The 22247-nt window shown below is 40.0% G+C and overlaps 2 protein-coding genes and 1 long non-coding RNA gene across 4 annotated transcripts; 1 reads left to right on the top strand and 2 right to left on the bottom strand.

The window, feature by feature from the left end:
* The first annotated feature begins 19 nt into the window (after positions 1-19).
* On the top strand, positions 20-16885 carry plekhg6 (pleckstrin homology domain containing, family G (with RhoGef domain) member 6). 2 transcript variants are annotated; one of them, XM_074653313.1, is made up of 15 exons: positions 20-2580; positions 4016-4235; positions 5888-6022; positions 6333-6470; positions 7326-7421; positions 7554-7604; positions 7878-8027; positions 8729-8839; positions 10745-10894; positions 12303-12437; positions 12537-12656; positions 12758-12890; positions 12977-13092; positions 13429-14876; positions 16528-16885. In XM_074653313.1, the coding sequence occupies exons 1-15, from the start codon at positions 2561-2563 to the stop codon at positions 16706-16708; spliced, it is 3204 nt and encodes a 1067-aa protein (XP_074509414.1). In that variant the 5' UTR covers positions 20-2560; the 3' UTR covers positions 16709-16885. The 2 variants fall into 2 exon arrangements, with proteins under 2 accessions (XP_074509414.1, XP_074509415.1); XM_074653314.1 differs by having other exon boundaries at positions 13429-14897; positions 16528-16641.
* LOC141778861 (uncharacterized) lies at positions 9561-11111 on the bottom strand. The gene is made up of 2 exons (XR_012596144.1): positions 10760-11111; positions 9561-10488 (listed from the first exon to the last, which is right to left on the bottom strand). It is a non-coding gene; the product is annotated as an uncharacterized LOC141778861 (long non-coding RNA).
* A 291-nt stretch (positions 16886-17176) lies between the features above and the next one.
* lag3 (lymphocyte activating 3) lies at positions 17177-20639 on the bottom strand. The gene is made up of 8 exons (XM_074653345.1): positions 20444-20639; positions 20220-20340; positions 19820-20040; positions 18810-19070; positions 18397-18714; positions 18053-18310; positions 17799-17920; positions 17177-17562 (listed from the first exon to the last, which is right to left on the bottom strand). Exons 1-8 carry the CDS (start codon positions 20490-20492, stop codon positions 17467-17469), a joined length of 1446 nt encoding a protein of 481 aa, XP_074509446.1. The 5' UTR covers positions 20493-20639; the 3' UTR covers positions 17177-17466.
* Positions 20640-22247: the final 1608 nt, after the last annotated feature.

Here is a 22247-nt window from a genome sequence, read left to right as displayed (position 1 = left end):
GCAATGACTGATGGGTAACCTTGCTTGTCAACTTGCATTGAAGTTGAGCCGTCGCAGGGAACTATTAGGCGATCGGAACGCAGCTCCGGAGCAGTAACTTCCTGGAGTCTCCGCTGGTTGCTTGGCGACCGCTAATCTAGCTAACTCTCTAGGGAGCTAAAAGTGTATCAACCCAAAATGTTCCTCTGTTTCCACTCTTTATGCTTAGCTAAAAGGTTCCAGCTTTGTATTTACCATTAAACCATGAGAGTACGATTCTCATCAAACTCCCAGAGTATTTCCCAAAATGTCAAACTAAGTCTTTAAGGCTGATGAAGCCTTCGCTGTTACTTTGGTGTCACTGTACATTATATCTTTGGAATATGTCGGGGAATAAGAGAGTCTTTTATGATTTCATACTGGACTCATCACTTTTTATTATACAGCATGCATTTTATGATTTGAGTGTTGACAACTGCATTTTGTACTGAATTGTTTTCTATTTAACAGCAACAGTTGTATCCATTGTGACTACTCTATCCTATGGTGTTGGCCAATTAAGCTAATCAATTTCTGTTTGCACAGTTTTTTGAGAGAAGTGCAAAATCTACTATTCAGCCTGTGCCATTAAAGGGATGTTCATGTGTGTTGTAGTGGGGTTGTATGAGGTACTTCTCCATAGTCAGTGTATTATCTACAGTAGATAACGGTCAGCACGCCCCCAGTTTGGAGAAGCAGACAGGAGTTGACCACACAGAGGCAAAGCAATGTTCTTCTGTTGACGGGGGGTAGCAGCTAAACTTATTTTAGCAACCTAAAAGAAAAATCAATCAGTTTATATTATATAATACTTCATATTTTCACCGCTTTACCTTGCCGTCAGACAGCCCTTTCCGACGAGGAACTCAAGCCGTTGTATCCATGTATGCTCTCGCCAAAGCCACCAGACTCCATTGGAAAAAAAACGCTAATTTTACCTTGCAGAACATGGGGGTTTCTGGTCTACCTCTGCCTCAATCGGTTAGTTTGTGTTTATTGTGTGACTTCGGTGAATCAGAACTAACTGATGTCACACAATAACACAAAAAAACTAACAGATCGAGACAACAGGTAGACCAGCAACTCCCGTGTTCTGCAACGTAAAATTACTGTTTCAATGGAGTCTGGTGGCTTTGGCGAGAGCATAGATAACGGCTTCAGTTCCCCGTCGGAAACATAGACTGTATAGCAGTCTCACGGCAAGGTAAACCCGATGAAAATATTCAAAATATAGCGTACACTTAAACTGATATTGATTTTTTTTTAGGGGAGCCTTTCTTATAGGTGGCTAAAATACGCTTTGCTGCCGGCCCCGTCCACAGCAGAACATTACTTTGGTTCCGTGTGGTAACTCCTGTGTCATGTTAAGTAATACACTGACTATGAACAAGTACCTCATACAACCTCACTTCTGGTAATGTTTTAATTGTAGTTCCTGCTTACATTGTTGAAACAGTTATTACAATGTTACGGGAACAATAACAAAACCAGGGAAGTTTATTAGTTCCTACTCCGTGTAGACCAGAACCCTGACACTTTTAACAGCCCTATAAGCATTCTTTTAAGCCCTATCATACGAGCATTATTCATCACGGTTAGAGAAAACAGGACACTCCTTGTCTCAGTAGGCCTCAGCCAAGTCAACTTTTATAATACAAGTCCCGGCCTGCAGGTTCAGATATGAATCAGTCTCCGACAGACTGAGGACGTGTCATTACACAGCACTTTTATCTTGTATGAAACTGTATTATATAACAGAACATTTTATTGACCGGACAATCATTGTTGAGCTGTATAAAAAGGATCTTTTGTTAATATCTCAACTTTAAATAAATGTACCTTTGTATCTTAATCTGTGTATTTGAATTGTGCCGCACATCGACAGGCTGAGAGTGAATGTTTGGGTGTCTGGGTAAAATGTGAAAACGTGTTAATGAGGATGTAATGTAAGGATGTGTTTAACATTAGGCACGCTGCCAGTCTACATTCCAGTTTGTATAGTAACAACATATTTCCTGCTATTTATACTAATGTCTTTTTTTGACATGACATTTTACTTCTTCCTGTAACTACATTCTTTTTGCATGTCACTTCCCCATAACTCACCTCTTCTTACCAGCAATCACTGCTCTGTCTTCCATTTTACTGTGCTATCAAACACCAGATTTTCATGGTTGATTTCATATCAGTGCCTCTCTCTTCTCTCTAGTGTTGGATGAACAAAAAACCCACTGCTTTAAAACCTCTGTTCCCCTCTTTTAAAATGCTTTCCTCTTGTTTGCTTTGAGTGATCAATAAGTCATGATTGACATGAAACAACAATAGATCATCCTCAAACATGTCAGTCACTGAGCACTCCTAACTGCGACACATTAACCAGCCCTGAACACCGATCTGTTGGCTGCAGAATCCAGTTGTTCCCGTCGGGCCAGTTGCAGAGGGCACGGGTGCAGGTGAAAGGAAGAGAGGGAGGGACCGGACCAGGCAGAGAGAAAGAGGAGGAGAAAGCTAATAGAAACCAAAGATGACTGTGTGAAACAAAATGGATCCAACAAAGCCCAGGTACAGTCTATACTTTTTTTATTTTTAAAAGCACAGCTGGTTGTGTGAGAAGAGGAGAGTGTGCACTGCTTAAGGGGAACATTTTACTTCATGTCTTCACTGCTGTAAATCATTTCATGTTGGAGCTGCTGAGTGGATTCACCGACTGCCCAGTTGGCTTTTGATTTGTTGTCTTACTGAGGCTATAAAGCCAACAAGAGGTTTGTTTAACTGATCACTTTTCAGTCTCTGAATGGTTAAAGTGTTCCAATATAATCCAGTTTCATGTGACAGTGATTGTTAACAGGTTGACACCGTGATGATAGCCCTTGCGTCAGTCCTTTTGATGTTTGACAGTACAGCATTAGTGCTGTGAACCTGTCTGCAGTGTGATTACTCGTGTCAGCTTGTTTGCTTTTAGACTAACTTATAAAAACTGTATAAATATGACTGTGAATACCAGTCACAGCAGTAATCCCACACTGCACCCATGTATGTAGCATTATTCCTGCCTTTTTAAATCAACAACAGTGACCCAGTAGAGTATAACAGTCAGTAAAAGGTGAAATATTTCATTGAGATCCAGTAGCTTCCTGAGAACTGAGACACATTCTTCGCTGTAACTTAAATCTGCAGCAGGACATTCTGCAAATTGTGATGATGATGATTAGATTTGTGGGAACTTATGTCAGACGAGTCCTGGAGCTACGCTAAAACACCCGCTCGACTGTGTAACGAGCTGCAGCTGTGTGAAACTGTTGGTGTCCTGTTAAATCAGCTTCACGGTCTGTGAGATGCAACAGTTAGGATTTATGCTTCTTTGACAGCAGCCTGGCTGACTCCTGATATAAACTGTGTTATGAGTCTTTAGAGAGAAAGTCAAGTGGGGCCTAAATTACTATGAAATGAAGGCAAACTGTTTGCTTTCTTTGGCCCTAAATTCACTTTTCCTTTGTTTTTTCGTTGATGTTATTTCTGCTGTATAAATTCTTGTGTTTGTTACTATCCGGTCATTATTTGAGTTTTATTTCAAAGCCAATCTTGTGGCACTGCAAAGCTTAGGCTGTAAATGCTGTGGTATGTGGCACTTGTTCATGATTTTATATACTTGTCCCTATAAAAATACATTAAATGTCGAGTAAAACAAGGAAACATTATCTTTGGTTGAGTGGTTCACAACCAGTAGACACATGAAACTGGTGACAAGCAGGCATAGCCTACTTTATTTTGAAGGGTCAGAAGCCAAAAATTATGTCATTGTTGTTTTTTTCTCTTTTGTTGCCATCTATGTTTGTTTACCTAGCATTTATCACACTTTAGCTCTGAAAAGAAAGTTTAAAATGATAACAAGGCACACAATGTCCCTCCATTCAGTCTTCCTCTCTTCTAAAGCCTTTTCTGTGCCCTCACACACACCTTATTTTGGCAATAAGTAACCCTGTGTGTTTATCCTCAGCCTTTCCTCTAAGGCGGTGCATGTAAACAATGGTGGGGGGAATGATTCACTGATGGAAGAAGCATCGGACCCGTGGCGAGACGGTGTGGACGGGGAGAGGCTGAGGGACGTGGAAGCCAGAGAGACAGACGTTGTTGATGGGACGACTGCAGCTGCAGACATAAACCATCACCACAAGGGGTCAGCAGACAAACACAAGTTCAGTACGCTCGGCTTACAGGCAAGTGAAATGAGACAGAAATGTGAGGCTGGTGGCAGCCTCCTGTACTGACATTAGTGGTGAAATGTAACTAAGTACATTTACTCAAGTACTGTACTGAAGTGCAATTTTGAGCTACTTGTATTGTACTTGATCATTCCCATTCCATGCTACTATATACTTCTACTTTACTACATTTCAGAGAGGGAAGTGTTGCACTTTTACGCCACTACTTTTATCTGACATCTGTAGTTAGTAGATGTTAAGCAGATTATTTTTCACACTAAAACTGATGCATTGTTCACTGAAAAAATCAAGTCATTATAGTCTGGAATTGAGTCAAAAAAATCTGCCAATGTTTTAGGAATAGTTTAACCTTGTTTTTAACATCAATTTGTGTTTCTAATAAACTTTTTCATGATTGTAGTGCAGTGACAGGGCCTTAATCTCTCTGGTGTCAAGATACAGACACTCTTTAATAAATACATTTTTAAGGGGAGACACCCCAAGAGATAAGGGTATTTTTTTTTTTAAACTAATAGATATTACCATGATATTACCGTGCTAACTTGCACACATTTCTAGAACACAAATGTGAACATTTGATGAAGCCAGGTTCAGAAGTCTTGTTTCATTTTGTTGACATATTAAAGTTAAAGGTTTTTACAGAGGGGAGTTTTAGATATCTCATTTTATCACTCCATAAATCAGAAAATAGTGTCAACAGCCATGAAAAAAAACTATTTTTGCCATGTTTTTAGGAATAAATGTTCCATAAATCAGGTGAATCAGATTCTACAGGTGAATAGGTTAAAAAAGTAACTAATGATATCCTCATGAAACTTCCCCAGTTGTTACTTACATTAAGACAATTATTTTTTGTATTACAAGTTTTCTGAAATGTTAAGTTTAAATATGCAAATTAGGCATGATCTAATGTTAACGTTTGGTCAATTTAGGAGGAATCTACAGACATAAATAGACAAAGTGTAGTAAAATAAACACCTAAATGTGTATTTTGTATGTTTTCTTTCCACTAGTCTGAAAGAAGACATGTTATGGAAGCGAAATAGCCCAAAATCACAAAATTGACCAGTGCATGAAAAACTATGTTTTTGCCTGGGGTGTCTCCCCTTAAACAATTTGTTTCAAATTAAAAACAGGTTGAAATATTCTCACTGCAGTGCAAAATAAGGTTTTAGGACTCAATTCAAGGCATTAATGTCTTTATAAGATTGAGGATTTTCCAGATTAAACAGCTCAATACTCAAAGCTACAACAGAAATTCTGCTATACATTATTGCATCAGTAATTAAAATCCTATAATATATATGACACTATGAAATGGGCCATTTGGCATAACAAGTACTTTTTACTTTTCTTGCTTCAAGTTTGCTGATAACACGTCTGTACTTTTACTAAGTGTCCAAATGTTAAAACCTAGTAGGATATTCAGAGGAAATGTGTGTTACACTGTTAGTGGTGCTGACTACTACTTTTGTCATCTATAAAATACAAATCATGGGTACAAAAGCATATAGTCTAGATTCATCTCTTGCCCACTTTCTTTCTTATCTTATGAATGTTTGTTGATATAATCTTGGAAATGTGATTGATCCTCTGGTATTTCCACATGAAATGTACAACCTTAAAATTGTATTTTCCCTCTCCAGAGGCGGACCAAGCAGAAAGTCGTGACTGATTTTGCAATAGTGAATAAGGGAGCGTCTGCAGGAGCCAAACCCAAAGCTGCACTGAGACAGGTCCTGTTCAACCAGGGAGTGTCTGAGAAGAACCCGGCATCTGAGGTATTATTTTGTTTCCTGCTCATCACACCACATGCTGACATGCTTAGAAACAGATAAAGACTTGCTCTAATCGTGTCCGCCCACTTACACAACTGAAAACAACTGCAGCACTTCTTGTTCTGCTCCATTGGCATACTTTTAAATGTACAACCACAAGTATTCACAACAACTTTTAATGATCACTTCCAAGGAGTTACTGATTCATTAAGACTTCAAAGTTTCCTGTTCCTCTCCCTGACTTCCGTGTTTATTCTTCCTATATCCTTCTACCGTCTTATTTTTGTCCTCCTTGTCTTTAACAACGTCTCAGGAGCGAGGTCAGCTGGAAGTGTTGAAGCAGGTTCTGGGGTCCTACCCTGTGCCGGTCGATCTAAAGTGGAGGTGGAAGGAGGAAAGTCAGGGAAGCATGCTGGAGAAGAACTGGACAGATATAGTGCACTCTCATTCAGTACGGACCATTAAAGGATAGCTCAACAATATTTTGTGTTTCTCTTACTGTCAGCAAATCCCATGAAAAGACCAAAACCAACAAGGAATTGGTCCTTCTAACAACTGATATACTCCCACGAGTTGGCAAACTCTTGCGAGATGGTTAAGGTTGGGCATTGACCTCAAATAGTTAAGGTTAGGCATTGATCTCAAATAGTTAAGGCGAGGATAGGTTGTTGGGCAGCAAGTCCCGCTAAGAGTTTTTGCCAGATTTCGCAATTTGCAGGTTACCTTCTAGACACAACCAGTTTATTCCTCTGTGCCATTGGGCTCCATTGTTGTGCAAAGCTATAACGAACACATCCATGAGCCACACCACTGCATTGAGTGCCTATGTTCCTTTATTACTATGAACATGGGCACTGTAGTTTATTTTGAGTCAATCCCACATACACCATCCTGCTGCTGTAATTGATCACTAGAGCTCCAAAACCGTAGCTAAAAAATAGTCCCTAACAAATGCAGTATGAACTCCTGTTTGAGTAGCGTTTGCTAAAACTTGCAGTGCCCAGCAGTTTTAGGAGTAAATTTAGAGTAAATTTCCAAATATTGCGCCTCCTATTGCAATTTCGATAAAGTGTTGATTAATTGTGCAGCCCTAATAGGAATGAATGGGCCTTAGAGCTCAAGACAAGCTGTGGAAGTGGGAACGAGTTGTTGTTCTTTCATTGGATTTGTGGACAATGAGAAAAAAATAGACTTGAATGCTTCTCCTGCTTGTATTGTAAAATACCTGCTCAGTATGTAAATTTGACACATTCCTGAAGCATCTTTAACGATCATCTTTCCTCTTCTGTCTTGTTTTAATGATCAGACGATGTCTAAGGTGCAGAGACACCAACAAGAGGCGCTTTGGGAGTTTGTCCACACTGAGCTCACCTACATCAACAAGCTGATTATCATCAAAGATGTAATGTGTCGTTCTCTACCTGCTGTCATAGTCTCATTTAAATAAAGAATGTATATATTTATGCACAGTGTGTCAGAGCTGAGAAGGGATTTTCCACAGGATGTTTAACAAAGCCGTGTCTGCTTCTCACAGGTGGTTGTTGGAGCTCTTTTCAACCTGCAGCAGAATCGATTTCTCTTGGAGGTCAGTCTGTAGAACACACAGCTTCAGATACACTGGAAACACACATACACTCAATATGCAGGCTTATTTTCCACTGCTCTGCATACCATTGACATACATTGACTGACAGAACAACAACATCCGCTCTAGCTGACACAGAATACAACACACACAAGTGGAAAATGAAGCACATGCTACAGATTTCCATCGAGAAGACGGAAAATATCACAGAGCAGGGGAGTTCAGCTTTAACACTATGATGTTTTATTTTGTCTTGACTTCCTGCTGTGACAGGTGAGGCCCGAGGAGCTTTTCTCCAACCTTCCCTCCATCCTCATTGCACACCAGCTTTTCTGGCAAGACGTGATTTATCCCATGTTAGAGGAAGTCCGCAGGACAGGCAAGCCCTTTGACCCCATGATGTTAGAGGCTGGTTGCCTGCAGGTATGAACTCACTGTCTGTAAACACACATCACAAACACATACAGAGGTGTATTTATGCCTGTCAGTAGCACATTTACTCTACCAGTTATTTTGCACTTTAAGATTTCCAAGAACCTATTTGTGCATGTAAATAATGAAATTACCCAACAGCATGTGAAATAGTTAAAACTAGCTCCAACATTAAAATTCTTGACACAAGTTAATGTATCAGAAATATTAAACCAATAGTATAATATGTAATAATATACATGTATCTCCAACAGGAGCCATTCTACTGCATATAAAGCACTTTTGTAGTATGTGGCTGATAACAGTTATGTACTCTTACTACTTAAAGGAACAGTTAGTAACATTTTGGGGATCTATTAGCAGAAATTGAATATAATATTCAGAACTATGTTTTCATTAGTGTTTAATCACCTGAAACGAACAATTGTTGTGTTCCGCATGCATTACCGACAATGCTTGAAACTTGACTGTTAACAGTTTGGTCGGCGGTTTGTGCGTGAGTGCTGTTTTAACATATGCAGTAACACTTGGTGGAGTTCCTCTTTAATTAAAATTTGTGAATGCAGGACTGTTACTTTGTCATGTCGCTTTGGAAAAAAGCATCTGCCAAATAAATAAATAAATAATGGTACAGTAAATGTTATGGAGTTTTTTCCACATTGTCATTAATCATCCTTTTTATTGGTCCCCAGTTCCACGAGCGCTTCTCTACATATCAGCGTTACTGTTGGGAGGAGGAAAACAATCTAGAGTTCACACGCAGGCAGATGGAGAGCAACCCACATTTTTTCACTTATGTTCAGGTACAGTAAGCAGCAGATATTCAATACGCACGACATGCACACAAACACTCATGCATGAGAGGATGAAAGCTCACGCACACACACACACACACACACACACACACACACACACACACACACACACACACACACACACACACACACACACACACATATATACTGAACTACTCACCCACCCACACACACAACATTAATACAATTAAGTGCACATGAGTGGAATTCAATGTAATGACTAACTGTTCTGTAATTAATGGTGACGCTGTGTGGTTTGTGATGTTTCATAACCTTGTGGGTGAACTGTTATAGCCGCCTCCTGATGGGCAGCCACTTGTCACACCAACATTTTCTCTAAATGATTCAGACTTAACAGCGCCTTAAAGGGTCAAATAAAACTAAGTGCACGAGGACATTTATGGGAAAAGTGACTGCAAGACAAGCGTGTCCTGCAGCGGCGGCAGTTACACAAACCCCGGAAGACTAAAAGCAGGATTTTTGATAGAAACATGGCACCCTGCAATCAACAACACTATCCTGTATGCTACTGTAAATGTGTTGTTTCAACACTTGCTCTTTCACTTATGTCATACATCATCACACTTGTCAATCTGAGTGGGAGGTGATACAGTTAAAGAGACATTTTACCAGGAAACTATACTTGGTGGGCGTTAAAGGGTCTGCTCATCCGAATCTAGCAAAACATCTCGCTTAGCTCTTGTGGGGGTTTTTGTTTTGGTAGATATGGTTTTAATTGTCAAGGTTTTGTCAACAGTCTCCTGCCATCACGCCAGTACAGTTCAAGTTTCTTCATTTATCATATGCACAACAATTACAGCAAGTAGACGTTGGCAATGAAAATCTTGGTTCTTCAACAATGCTCATTAAAAATGCATATATATATAAAAAAGGAAAATGACACAAGTAAAAGCAAAATGAGAGTCAAAGACATAAAATAGTGCAAGTAAACATAAAATAGTGCAAGTGTAAACAGGAATGTAGTATGTGTAGAGAAGTAATATATATACTGTATATGCACAGAGGTGTAAACAGCTTGTAAAATAATAAGTAGAGTATATAGAGCTATGGTGATAATATAACGGTAAAGTAACAAATGATGAGCTCAAGAGTTCAACAGTCTTATGGCCTGCGGGATGAAGCTGTCCCTGAGCCTGGTTGTGTGGGATCAGATGCTGCGGTACCGTCTGCCAGACGGCAGCAGGCAGGACAGTTTGTGGCTGGGGTGGCTTCACCTCTGGGTGTAGAGATCATCCATGGATGGAAGCTCCGTCCTGGTGATGTGCTGAGCAGTTTTCACCACCCTCTGTAGAGCCTTGCGGTTGAGGGCGATGCAACTGCCATAGCCGGCGGTGATGCAGCTGGTCAGGATACTCTCGATGGTGCACCTGTAGAAGTTGCAGAGTATCCTGCAGTGCATGTTGAACCTCCTCAGTCTGCGGAGGAAGAAGAGCCGCTGTCTTGTCATCTTGGTGATGATGTCAATGTGAGTCCAGTTCAGGTCCTCACTGATGTGAACCCAGAGGAACCTGAAGCTGCTGACTCTCTCCACCGTAGTCCCGTTGATGGAGATTCTCCCTGTCTCTTCCTGTGATCCACAATCAGCTCCTTTGTTTTATATATATGATGTATAAATACTGTTGAGGTGAATAGAAAAATAATGTCCTGGTTAATCAGGGTAATCCACAGACCTCCCTGTAAATTCATTGGGAACTATTTTCTATCAAAAATGGTGAGAACTCTCCACAGTAAGGATCATAGAGCGTAACTGAGACATTGTTTATGGAGAGAAAAGAAAATACTGAGTTTTAAAAATGTAATTTTCCAGACCTTTGAGAAGCACAAAGAAAATATGTATTTTATTTGTTGTTGTTTTGTTTTTGTCCCGTCCAGTGGGTGGAGACTCACCCTCAGTGTGACCGGATGCGGCTCGGGGGCATGCAGGCCCAACCCCATCAGAGGATCACAAAGTATCCTCTGCTGCTTAAAGCTGTGCTGAAAACCACAGAGGATCCTCACGTACAGCACTCACTCAAAGGCATGGTGAGAAACTTTTAAGAATCTTTCAACATATTAACTGCTTCTTGTTCAGTATTTTCCCCGTGCTGTATCTCCAGTAAACCCAAAGGTCCTCAAAGGTCATCTTACATTAAAAGCAATATGATAATTGTTGGAGCCAATATGGGTGTTTTTTGGTTTCTTTTCGAAAGACTAGCTGTGCGTTTTCATACCCATACTATCATACTATTTAGTATGCCAGCAATAGATTGAGTATTTCCCAATACATAATATGTCAAATGCAGTGTACCAAAAATACCAGGATGTCCTACTACATCCGGTCGTATTTTGCAGTATGCAAACCAGCATGCTTTTCTGGCTTTCTGACCCACAATCCTCTGCGCAGCGGATATATGAGCAAGAGGGTCAAAATTCAAGGTGCAATGTTATTACGAAGTAGTAGCCTATGTCCCAATTGTATGCACACTGCATGCAACAGTACTTTGTAAGGGCAGCTGCAGTACGCACTAAAAGTAAAAAGAAAAAATATGCAATTAGTAATGCAGCCTGGTTTACATTTTGTGGGTGTTAGTATGCCAGGCCACCAGGGGGCAGTAAGCATGTTGGTCAAGCCTCCCAATCAGGAACAATCAGACACAGGTGGGAAGTCTCAGTGTGTTTGGAGCCTGATGAAAATGTTTGTTACTGCAGAAATTAACACAATGAAACGACACAAAACAATAAGCTAAATTCTAAATATTGCACAAGTACTAACACAGTGAAAACAACTATAGTCTGCAACCTACAACCACAGCAAGAAGGAGGAAGCAAGCAAAGATAGACTAAGGTCAGCGCTCAATTCACCACCGCTGCTGTCGGTAATGGGCCAATTAGTCACAACACTTATTATAGTTATTAGGCAGGCAGAGACCTCACCTTTCTCTTTCAATACAGATTTTTGCAACTAAACCCATGCGGCTCCTCTTTCCAAACACATTCACTAAATATCTTATTGATTAGTCAATACGGAGCAGAATGGTCCATTTGTGCTCAAAGACTCTATCTAGTATGAAAATTAAAAATGTCACAACATTTACTTTGATTGGTGAAAAGTCTTGAAATTTGGTACGGACATACTTTGGTCAAAAGCACGCTGGCTTGCATACTGCAAAATATGACCGGATGTGGTGGGACATCCTGGTATTTTTGGCACACTGCATTTGACAAACTATGTCTTGGGACATACTAAATCTTTTTCTGGGTATGGGAACGCACAGTGAGTCCTGAGGAATTAGCGTGAAAGTAAAATTTTCTCAAGTCTTCTTGCTTAAAGTTTTGTAAATAATTCCTGCCTGAATTAAGGAGTAAAATAAGAACTGTTAAAACGTCAAAGTTGTTCAATTCAGCACAAATTGTTTCTCCCACTAACCATCTTCTTCTTGCTCCTCTCCAGTTATCCAGCGTAAACAATTTTTTGGAGAGCATCAATGACTACCTGAAGCTAAAAGATGAAGAACTCGCTCTCACCATCTCTGCTCAGAGGGTGGAGGGATACGAGGTGGAGAGAATAAATGAAGACATCGACAGGGTAAAATATGATTGTTTTCCTTCCCTAACAATACAGGACATTATAGATTTCTGCCAAAAATATATGGATATTCGCTCTAATATGTTTTGGTACTGACAGCATGTCCGAGAGATCTGCCAGTTTGACCTCACATGCCCCATCAGAGGAGTAGGTTCTGGAGTCGTACGTAAGCTGCTGCTGGAGGGGAACTTGAAGATTCGGGGGAGAAAAGACAGCAAGGTGAGCAGAGCCAGTGCACGCAGTTATATTTACCATAAATCTACTGTATCTTTTGTCACTGCTTTTTTGACTCATGTTTCCTTGCACATGATACGGGGCAGCTGGAGGTGGTGGCTCTACTTTTCTCAGATGTGCTTCTGATGACTAAAGTCCAGAAGAAAGGAGAGCGGCTGAAGGTAGTTCGACCTCCTCTGGCCATCGACAGAACGTGTTGCATGGCACTGAAAGATGGCTGTGAGTAACACTGTTTTTTTTTATGGACAGCTGGATTTTGTTTGAATATTTGATATATCCTATAATCATTCCTCCTCCTCTCTCAGGTTCATTTGTTCTGGTGGAGGTGGGGGAGCTTCGGAGTGCTATGAATGTCTACATATTTGCAACCAGCACCATAGTGAGCTGCTCCACGTGGGTCTCCACCATCCACCAGGCGAAGGTAAAAACTGACGTTTCTGACCAAATCTTTTGAAATGATAGAAGTCTGATTTAACTTGTTTAAAACAAGTGTGGTTATATATAGGTAGGTATGAAATCCAACCTTGAGGGGATTCAAACGTATTGCACAACAATAAACGGCATCACAGCATTTGTGACTGAAGAAACACTGCGAAGAGTATGTGATGCTGGTGTGTAACGGCATAGCTTTACTGTAAACATTGTTGAAGAGTGAAGACTTTTAAAAAAATATATATATATATATATTCTTGTTATATGAAACAGAATAACAAATAAATACTTATTAATTTGTTTTATGTCTATGTTGCGTTGTCAGGAAACACTGTGGAACCTGAGACAGACAGAGAGCAACAGACAGCTGGAAAACTGGAAAATCCAGCAGCTGGAGGCCAAACCTGTCACAGAAGCCAAGACGGATGATATGGAGACAGAAGAACAACATCAATCAAGACGAGGGACTTTTGTGGATGAACTCACTGAGGAACTTGTGATCCCCAGATCAATAAATGGGATGATGGCGTCTAAAGAAACAGAGGACCAGCATCAACCTCCAGATGGTGTGGCCACTAACAATCCTGTTTTATCTTTTTGGCACTCCCAGCCTGACGTCAGTAACGTCAATAACAACGTCCGTAAACAAGTACCAAAGACTTTTTCTGGTCGGCAACAAGCACATGTCAAAGGACATGAATGGATAGAAATGGGAGTGAGAGGAGAACAAGTCGGGAACTACACAGAGGGAGAAGAGAAAAGGGGGCAAAGGGGGATCTGGAACCAGAGGGCACAATCTACCCCTAATCTGGATCATTTCAGATTACACAGTAATGCAGCTGATCCATTAAGATACAACACGACTAGACCACATGCTTTCTTTTATCCAGATGTTGACTACCCAACGGACGAAGATAGTACTGAACACCTTCATAACCAAGCAGCGACATCCAGGGAGGGGCCTGAGTCTTTAAGACTACCAGAAGAGGGAGGAATATCAACACAGAGGGACTCGGATTCCCAGTCTGTGAACCTGGACTCTTCTTTCGACAGCCAGTCTGGAGACATGGAGACATCTCCAGAGGCTTGGAGTTCCTCCAAAGTTTTGAGGTCACCCGGGTTACGCAAGAGAAGGCCATCCATTACCCATCAGGCCCCCTCTTCCCACACATCTGGACAGTTCTTCCAGGGCTCAGAGCAGACAAACAGCTACTCTTTCTCCAACTCAAACAACAGCCTGAAGAGAAACTCTCTTCCTACCAGCTCAGATTCACACCGGGTGCTAAAGCTGGGCTCCCTGAAGCCGAACCAAGGGATGTTTTGGAACATGCACAACAGAGCCTCTCCAGACCCCCAAACATTGTCTGAACCTGAGCTTCCTGATATTGACTTCGAGAACCGAGTGAAAACCCAAAGGAGTGCCTCCATTCCTAACATCGTCATTGAAGGAGACCATGAACTTCGCCTGCACTCCAGTACGCTGTACGCGCAAAATCCAAACGTACACCCCTCGCCTCTGGACGGTCTTTTGGAAAGAGTCAAAGAGAGGGAAGGATTAAAAAAAGACAGAAATGTGAAAATGGCCAATTTGAAGTCAAAGCATCCTCCTTCCCCCTCGTTTTCCACCACACCTTCTCCATCTCCATCTCCCAGTGATGGAGACAGAGACACAGAGTGGGAGGAGGTGGAGCTGATGAGACACAGAGCCCGCACAGTGAGTAAAGGATGGAAGGAGCAGCTGGTGGACGGAGATGAAGATGACAAGAAGAATAGGTTAGTTTGACAGCTGTTGAGGTAATGCATGGATTTGATTTAGATAAATAACTTTATTAATTCGCAGAGGGAAAACAAAAGAGACAAACTTGATGACATTTGAATGTCATACTCCCTCTACAATATTAACTCTGAAACACAAGCTAACACATTTCCAAGAGAGGATTAGAGTAGCTCAGGAGCCCAGCGAGCCACTAATTAAAAAGCGAACCAATAAATACAATTGTTAAATTAATAAGTCAATTTGTCAAACAAGTGATATGCATAGGCTACTGTAAGAACAATGAAATGGCCATTCATTGTGAAACTGAAGCTTTAAAAGTATTTCACATATACAGGAAGTATCAGAGAAAACAGGGAAATATCATAAAATTGACACGTGACTGAAGAGTGGCACATCATTTTATCTTCCCAATTACGACTTAAGCAGTCTTGATGCTTCCTCCTGCCTCAGTACAGGCACATATCTGAATAAAGTAGAGCAAGTAGAGCCCTGAAAACCAAATTTACATGCAGAACATCACACTTTTAATGGCCCCAGTTTTAGAAACATACAACAAAAGATTATTATGATTATTATGATCTTCTCGAAATCTCAGAATTAATCTTGTTTTTTTTGTACTCACAAATAAAAAGGAAAAATCTAAAGTTTGCTACAATCTATTTTCATTTGCCCCTTCAAATGAAGGTCAGAGGTCGTACTCGGCTACAGAGCAGCGACCCTGAAGTTTGTGTTTATTCATTGTTTCGCTCAGGCAGTTAGGTTGCTTTCTGACAAGAGCCCAGATCCTCTTTTTAAAAGAGGAACTCCACTTTGCTGCTCTATTACTACCACAGAGTTTGGATGTTCTTTCACATTCAGATGAATTTTGAAAAGTCTCCATTTACTGTCCTTGGTGCAGATCTTTTTATTAGCATCACACGACAGATGTTTTGCTCCTCTGGCTTTAAATAACACAGTTAGTGTGCATGTCTTCTTAATACTTTGCTCTATGTGGGTTACGTTTAATTACATCCCCCTTAATTGGGAAATTTATTTTAGAACTGTGAAATCTCTACTATTGAAATCAGTTTCCAGTGTTGAGTAGGCTGGTAATGTTCTGTGAGAATGGAAACATAAAATTACCCTGTTTTTTCTGACCACAAACCACCTCCTTAAGTCCTAATTAACATGTTGAATGTCTCGTAAAAAGTTGCTAAAACGTTTTTAATATTTCAGAAACTCCACTTGTTTGATCAATTTTAAACTTTATAACAGCCTATTCCGTCACTTTCTAATTTAATTACTTACTCTATACAATATAGAATATATAGAAGCATTGTTTAAGCTCTTTGTCTATTTTAAAGTTGTCATGATTTCATGAATTTTAATTAATTGTATTACTGTAATTACTGTATTGTGCATGCCAGTACTCCTCTTATTTATTTTATACTTAAAGGCCAAATGGAAAGGCTTCTTAAACAGCATTTAGTTTATGCAACTATAATAAAATATTACAATGCATTATCCATTTTGAGGCAGACTGGCAGCTCTTGAAGGAAACGTGGACCTGAACACATACAGTATTCAGTCGTAGGGAAAGTACATGCACAGTAAATGCTATGAAATAATTAATTCTGACCTTCTGTTTCCATCTCTCACTTTCTTTAGTGTTGTCTTTTCGGACGGGGTAAATGTGGACTGGTCAGGTTGGTGCTTTGATGATGATGAAGTCATGGATCATTTATACCCTGCAGGCGAAGGGTTTATTGAGGGTATCAGCCGATCTTTGGCCTCCTGGGATATCCACGGACTTTCAGAGCAAGAGGACGGAGAGTACAGTCAGGTGTAGCTCTGAAGCTGCACCTCACAGTCCTGGACTCATTGAGTGGATCCAAAACTAGACTATCAACCACCAACCAACTTTTATGCAAACTAAAAATTCACTCTGTGAATGTGAACTACAGGGGGCCCAATTAACAAGGACGTTAAGCTTTTTTTTTTTTTTTTTTTTTTTTTTTATGAAATGCTTCAGCGCACAAGAGGAGAACAAGTCTTTCCAGCAGTTCAGCAAACTTCTAGTTTCCATTGACACAAATGTCTTCAGTCTGAATTTATGGCCAATAATAATTCTGTAATTAATGTAAAATAATGTAATATTTTTAGAATATAAAAGCATGTGGTCAGTGTTGTGTAAATATAATGAAACATTATTTTTTTTATAAATAACTAGAATTATTTTGATATATTTTTTTATAATTTCCCTTGTCATTGACCAGTGAGTTTCAGATTGTATATAATGTAAAAAAAATAAACCAGATTTATTTCTGTTGAATGTAATTTATTTGTAAAACATTTTATTCTCAATATGTATATATCGAAACAAATCTTGACATACTGTACGGTAAAATAAATGAAAAAAAGATACAACTCAAATAACACGATAATACACAACATTTCAAATTCAACAATACTGCTACAACGTCTGCTCTGAAAATACTGTATTTACAAAACTTGTGCAAACAAAAGTCTCCCAACATATTGCAGACATGAAGAAGATAGATCTCACTTCAGTTTAGTTTCCTGCGATGCCTCTACCTTAATGTGTCTTTATTTTTTCACTTGGTATCTTTCTCGCTCCTCCCGCTCATTGGAGACGGTATGAACAATTGTCTCCATCGCCGGGTACTGAAAGCTCCTTTTCCTCTGTGGAAAAAAGATGTGTAAAATTATTTAAATTTGTCTGATGTATGTATACATGCATATGTATGTATATATATATATATATATATATACACATCGGTTAATGAGATAAGGTAATTTCTTTCAAGTTAAACTAAAGCGTTTTCTGGAATCAAGTGACTTATATCAAAACAAAAGACAATAACGTCAAGATTTTAGATGTTTCATGGAAAAGTAAAACATTAGTAAGAAGATTTTACCCTTTGGTGGTTCTTGTACATCTGAGCCAAAACCAGCAGCAGAACAATGAGGAGGAAGCTGAGACCGACCACGGCAGCAGCGTTATGTGAGACACCAGAAGGTTTTTCTCCATTGAGACCACCTGTGGGGAAAAACAATATTAAAAACAGCCAGATAAAGGCACAATATGACATTTTGCATGGGCATCAATCTAGTATTTTGAATATATTTGTTTCATACAGCATAAATGGATTAAAAAAAAAAATCAACTTACTCATCAGTTGAATGTGGTAGGTTACATTTCCCAAAATGCCGTCTTTCCCGTAGAAACGACATTCCCATTCGCCCCGGTTCTCCTCCGACACCTTGCTTATACTCAGAGTCTTCCCCTCCTGGATGGACCCGACTGACTGGGTGCCGTTGAGGTCATAGACCACATGAACCCACTCGTAGTCGGTGACCTCGCTGGTGTCGCTCAGTTGGCAGGTCAGCGTCACAAAGCCTGGATTCTTTGACGGGGTGCTGCTGTCAACTGAGAGAAAAACAAGGTAATTAAAGGTATTGTTGATGGTAAAAAAAAGAGATACTTAAGCTTAAACTGAATCCATGTAAGCTTACTTTTGGCAACGACGAGCTGCATATTTCGAGTCAACTGTTGTCCTTCTATGGAGCCAGAGCATCGGTACTTGCCCTCGTCCTCAAACCTGACTTCTTTCAAACTGGCAGATTTATCGCTCGGGAGCTGAGAGGACGGGGAGGATGGAGAGAAGGACGCAGGAAGGGGACCGGGAGCAGGTGTAAAAATATACTCAGGTTTCATTTTTTCCCAAACTGGTTTAGAGGGGATCAAACCAGGGGAGAACACACAGGGGAGAGTGACTGCAGATCCCACAGCAGCGTACACTTTGGTATCGTCTCTGGATGGGTGGGTGATTCCTGTGAGAGAAAGGGAGTGAAAGAGGAGAGGTTTAAGTTGAGCTTAATATCGGAAGATAATTGTTTTCTACATCTCTTTAACTCTTAGATCTTACCCTTCACGGTAAGAGCTGCCGAAGCTCGGCCCTCATTTCCCTGGTAGCCCACAACACAGGTCCACTTTCCCGTCAGTCTTACAGTTGCCTTTTCCCTCACGACATGTTTAGCGGTATCTCTGCTTGAGGCGAATCTAGTCTGAGGCACAAATGGGCTGTTGTTCAACGTCCACTGTACAGAGGCTCCGTAAGGCCAAGGAGTCACCTTACAGCTGATCGAAACGTCGCTCCCCCATACTGGAACCGATGAAGAGACGGACACTGTGAAGGATACAGACGAGGATGTGATTATTGATATACTGTATATTACAGCTAATTTCTTATACAGATGTCACAAGTGTGTTTGTGTAAATCCTAAATTATATATTACACGGCTTTGTTGAATACTCGACTCCGATTGGTCAATCACAGCGTTCTACGGTCTATTATTTCTTTATAGCAGATCACTGCTGTGTATGACAGACCATTGCTACGCTGATCTCAGACTCTGGCGGACCATTTTTGTGTTAAAATATTGATTTCTTTAGTAAGTAGCCGTGTAATAAGTGGGATAATGTACTCCGCTTCAGAATCGGGGGGAAATTAGGACTTTACAGTTGCTCTGCTAGAAATAAAAGAGTAAGTAACATGTAAATCATGTACATAATGCAACAGTATAACACAATATATGTAAACAAATATAAGAAAGTAATACAATTAAAAATAAGAAATGAGAATATAAGAAATATGTACAAATGATCGCGTTGGAGTGCCGCATCGCCCTGAAGCGGTTTATTTCACAACAATGACCGGCTCGCTGTACATTATCCCGTTACTTAATGAATAATAAGCTAAAAAGGTTAAACATTTTCTCTAATTGTTGGAATAACTGATTCTTGTCATGCTCACTGCTTTATCAGTCTTATTAAGTTGAATCTTTGGCACTGATTTGACAAATTCATGGAGTGATCACAGTGCAGTAAAGAAAAACACCAGTCAAAACTTTCAAGGCTGTAAATGCGTTTTTTTACCTTCAATGATTCTGAGCATGACCAAGTTTTCAGTGACCTGGTTTCCATGTTCCACCCTGCAGGAGTAAACTCCTCCATCGTCCTCCTGCACGTTGTCGATTTGCAGGCTGAATTCGCCTTTTGGAAACTGGGAATGGGGGCATCGGACGCGTTGGGTGCCTTTCGATGACCAGCTAGAGCCCCAGTACTGCAGACCGCTCTTTTCTTTTCTCCAAACAGTGCTGTGGACGGAAGGTGTTGCAAACAATACAGAGTCATCAGCATGTAGGTACACTTTTGATAGTGAAGCACGGGATTGGAGGGAAATTGAGTGATCTGTGGGTGTTGTTGGAGCTGGACAGATGAAACAAAGAGGGTGAAAAGACTTAGACAAGTGGAGGCAAACAAAAATGTGTCTTACCCTCTGTTGGCTTTAGTCCAGACGATGGCGGGGATGAAGGGGGACGAAGGTGTACATTTACAGGGTAGTACGGCCTGAGAGCCTGCTTCAGCAAGCACCTCAGTTTGATCACATTGAGCCCCTGGGGAAGAAACACAATTCAGCGCAGATAAATATGTGCATCTCATACATTTTATCACCAAGAAACTACAAATAATGTTGTAAAAAAAACAACATATATTTACCTGTCATAAAAAGGGTAATCACCCCAAAGATGAAATACTCCAACAGCATATTTTTATTGCTTTTGATTTGTTTGTTAAAATGTTTCCACAAATTCCACTACTCTCTCTCTTTCTCTTTCCCCCGCTTGAACCTCTACCTGCTGTTTTCCGCTACCTACAGTCTGTCTTTGCTTGATGTGCTCTCTGATGTGTTTTTGTGAGTTGGTTCGAAGAGGTTTATATATGAGCCTGTGGGTGCTGATAGGAGGCGGGTTGTTTGGTAGTTCCTCTGCCGATCATGTGACTTCAGCTACAAGCCACACTTTGATGCGGTCTGTCTTTGTCAGCCTGGAAACTCTAAGACAGAGATGTAAACAGGGAGTCCCACTTCCTCCCACGGATTCTCTCTATTTTTTCGTTTCCTTCTTCAAATCATATAAATTGTGTATCAAGATGTAACATTATTCAATTTGAAAGCCAAAGCTTACACAAGTACAGTATAGGACCATGCTCAGCAGCATCTTTAGTAAGACATACTCTATTTGTGCTATAAAGTTTGTTTTCAGAATTCCTCCAATGCCAAATTATCTGTATGCTACTTTAAAATCATTCTCCTCACTGTAGGGAATGTCACTTGTTTACAAATCGCTCCAAGATCATTCACGGAAGCTTCAGTTGTTGCTTTGAAACCAAAATGGCAAACGCCAAACCACCCCGTCACTCTTCCTCCGTCACTGCCAGTCAGTTTACAACCGCTGGTTAACGCACATCTCTCATCACAATCATCATCACCACCGGTATTATGAGAACGAGGCCATTCAATAACATGGTATTTTGCTCTGATGAATATACATGAAAGTGAATCATCACCTCCATTCTCGCTTCTTCGTTTTCCTTTTCGTCAGTTCTTATACTGCAGTAGAAACAGGCCTACACTGCCAGTCAAATGTTTGTTTGTTTGTCAGCCTAGATTTTAGCATATTACATTAAATGTAGTTCATTGTAAATATTTACAAGATTGGAAAATAAAGGTTGAAGTTAAAAGAGAAAAGTCTATTTTACAGCTGGTGCCAGCTCTTTCGAATATAGATTTACAGATTTTAAACCTGATTGGTAACTTTAGCTTTTATAAGCAGTACATACACATTTAATAAATAGTTTATAACACACTAATGTAGGTGCAAGCAGATATTATTAATGTATTTGTCAACAACAATAACTCCTCCTGTGGATAGCCATAAGTGGATGCTGGTATACAGCATACACAGATAATGAATGACAATACAGTTATGATAATATAAAATATGTCTACATAGGAAAGGTATATTGTTGATTAATACTGTACATTAAATTGTCCTTATATCTGCTCATAACTACATGTTGTAAACCATGTATTAACTTTTGATCTCTGTAGTATACTTAACCTTTTTATTACACATCTGCTCATACATTCCTGAATTTTACATACCTGTGTGTTTATACTGTATATATATATATATAGAGAGAGATTAACTGTACTCAGTCAGTACTCATCTATTCAATAAAACATCTTGCCTATCAGATAATAACAGTATCTAACAGACCTGCACTAATGTAGAGTCAGACTCTAGTTAGGGTTGTTATAGTTATTTATGTTTTCATTTCTTATAATAAAATAATAATAAAGTATAAAGTAATAAAATAATCTATCCGTCCATCTGCCCACCCATTCCTCCACCCATCCATCTCTCTATCTATCTCTATCTCTATATCTCTCCATCCATCTCATCTCTATCTATCTAACTCCATCTCTTTATCCATCTCTATCTCTATATCTCTCCATCTC

The sequence above is a fragment of the Sebastes fasciatus genome, chromosome 12 (assembly GCF_043250625.1).
Source record: "Sebastes fasciatus isolate fSebFas1 chromosome 12, fSebFas1.pri, whole genome shotgun sequence".
NCBI classification, from domain to species: Eukaryota; Metazoa; Chordata; class Actinopteri; order Perciformes; family Sebastidae; genus Sebastes; species Sebastes fasciatus.
The sequence above is the reverse complement of the archived record's forward strand: the minus strand, read 5'-3'. Positions and strand labels throughout refer to the sequence as shown.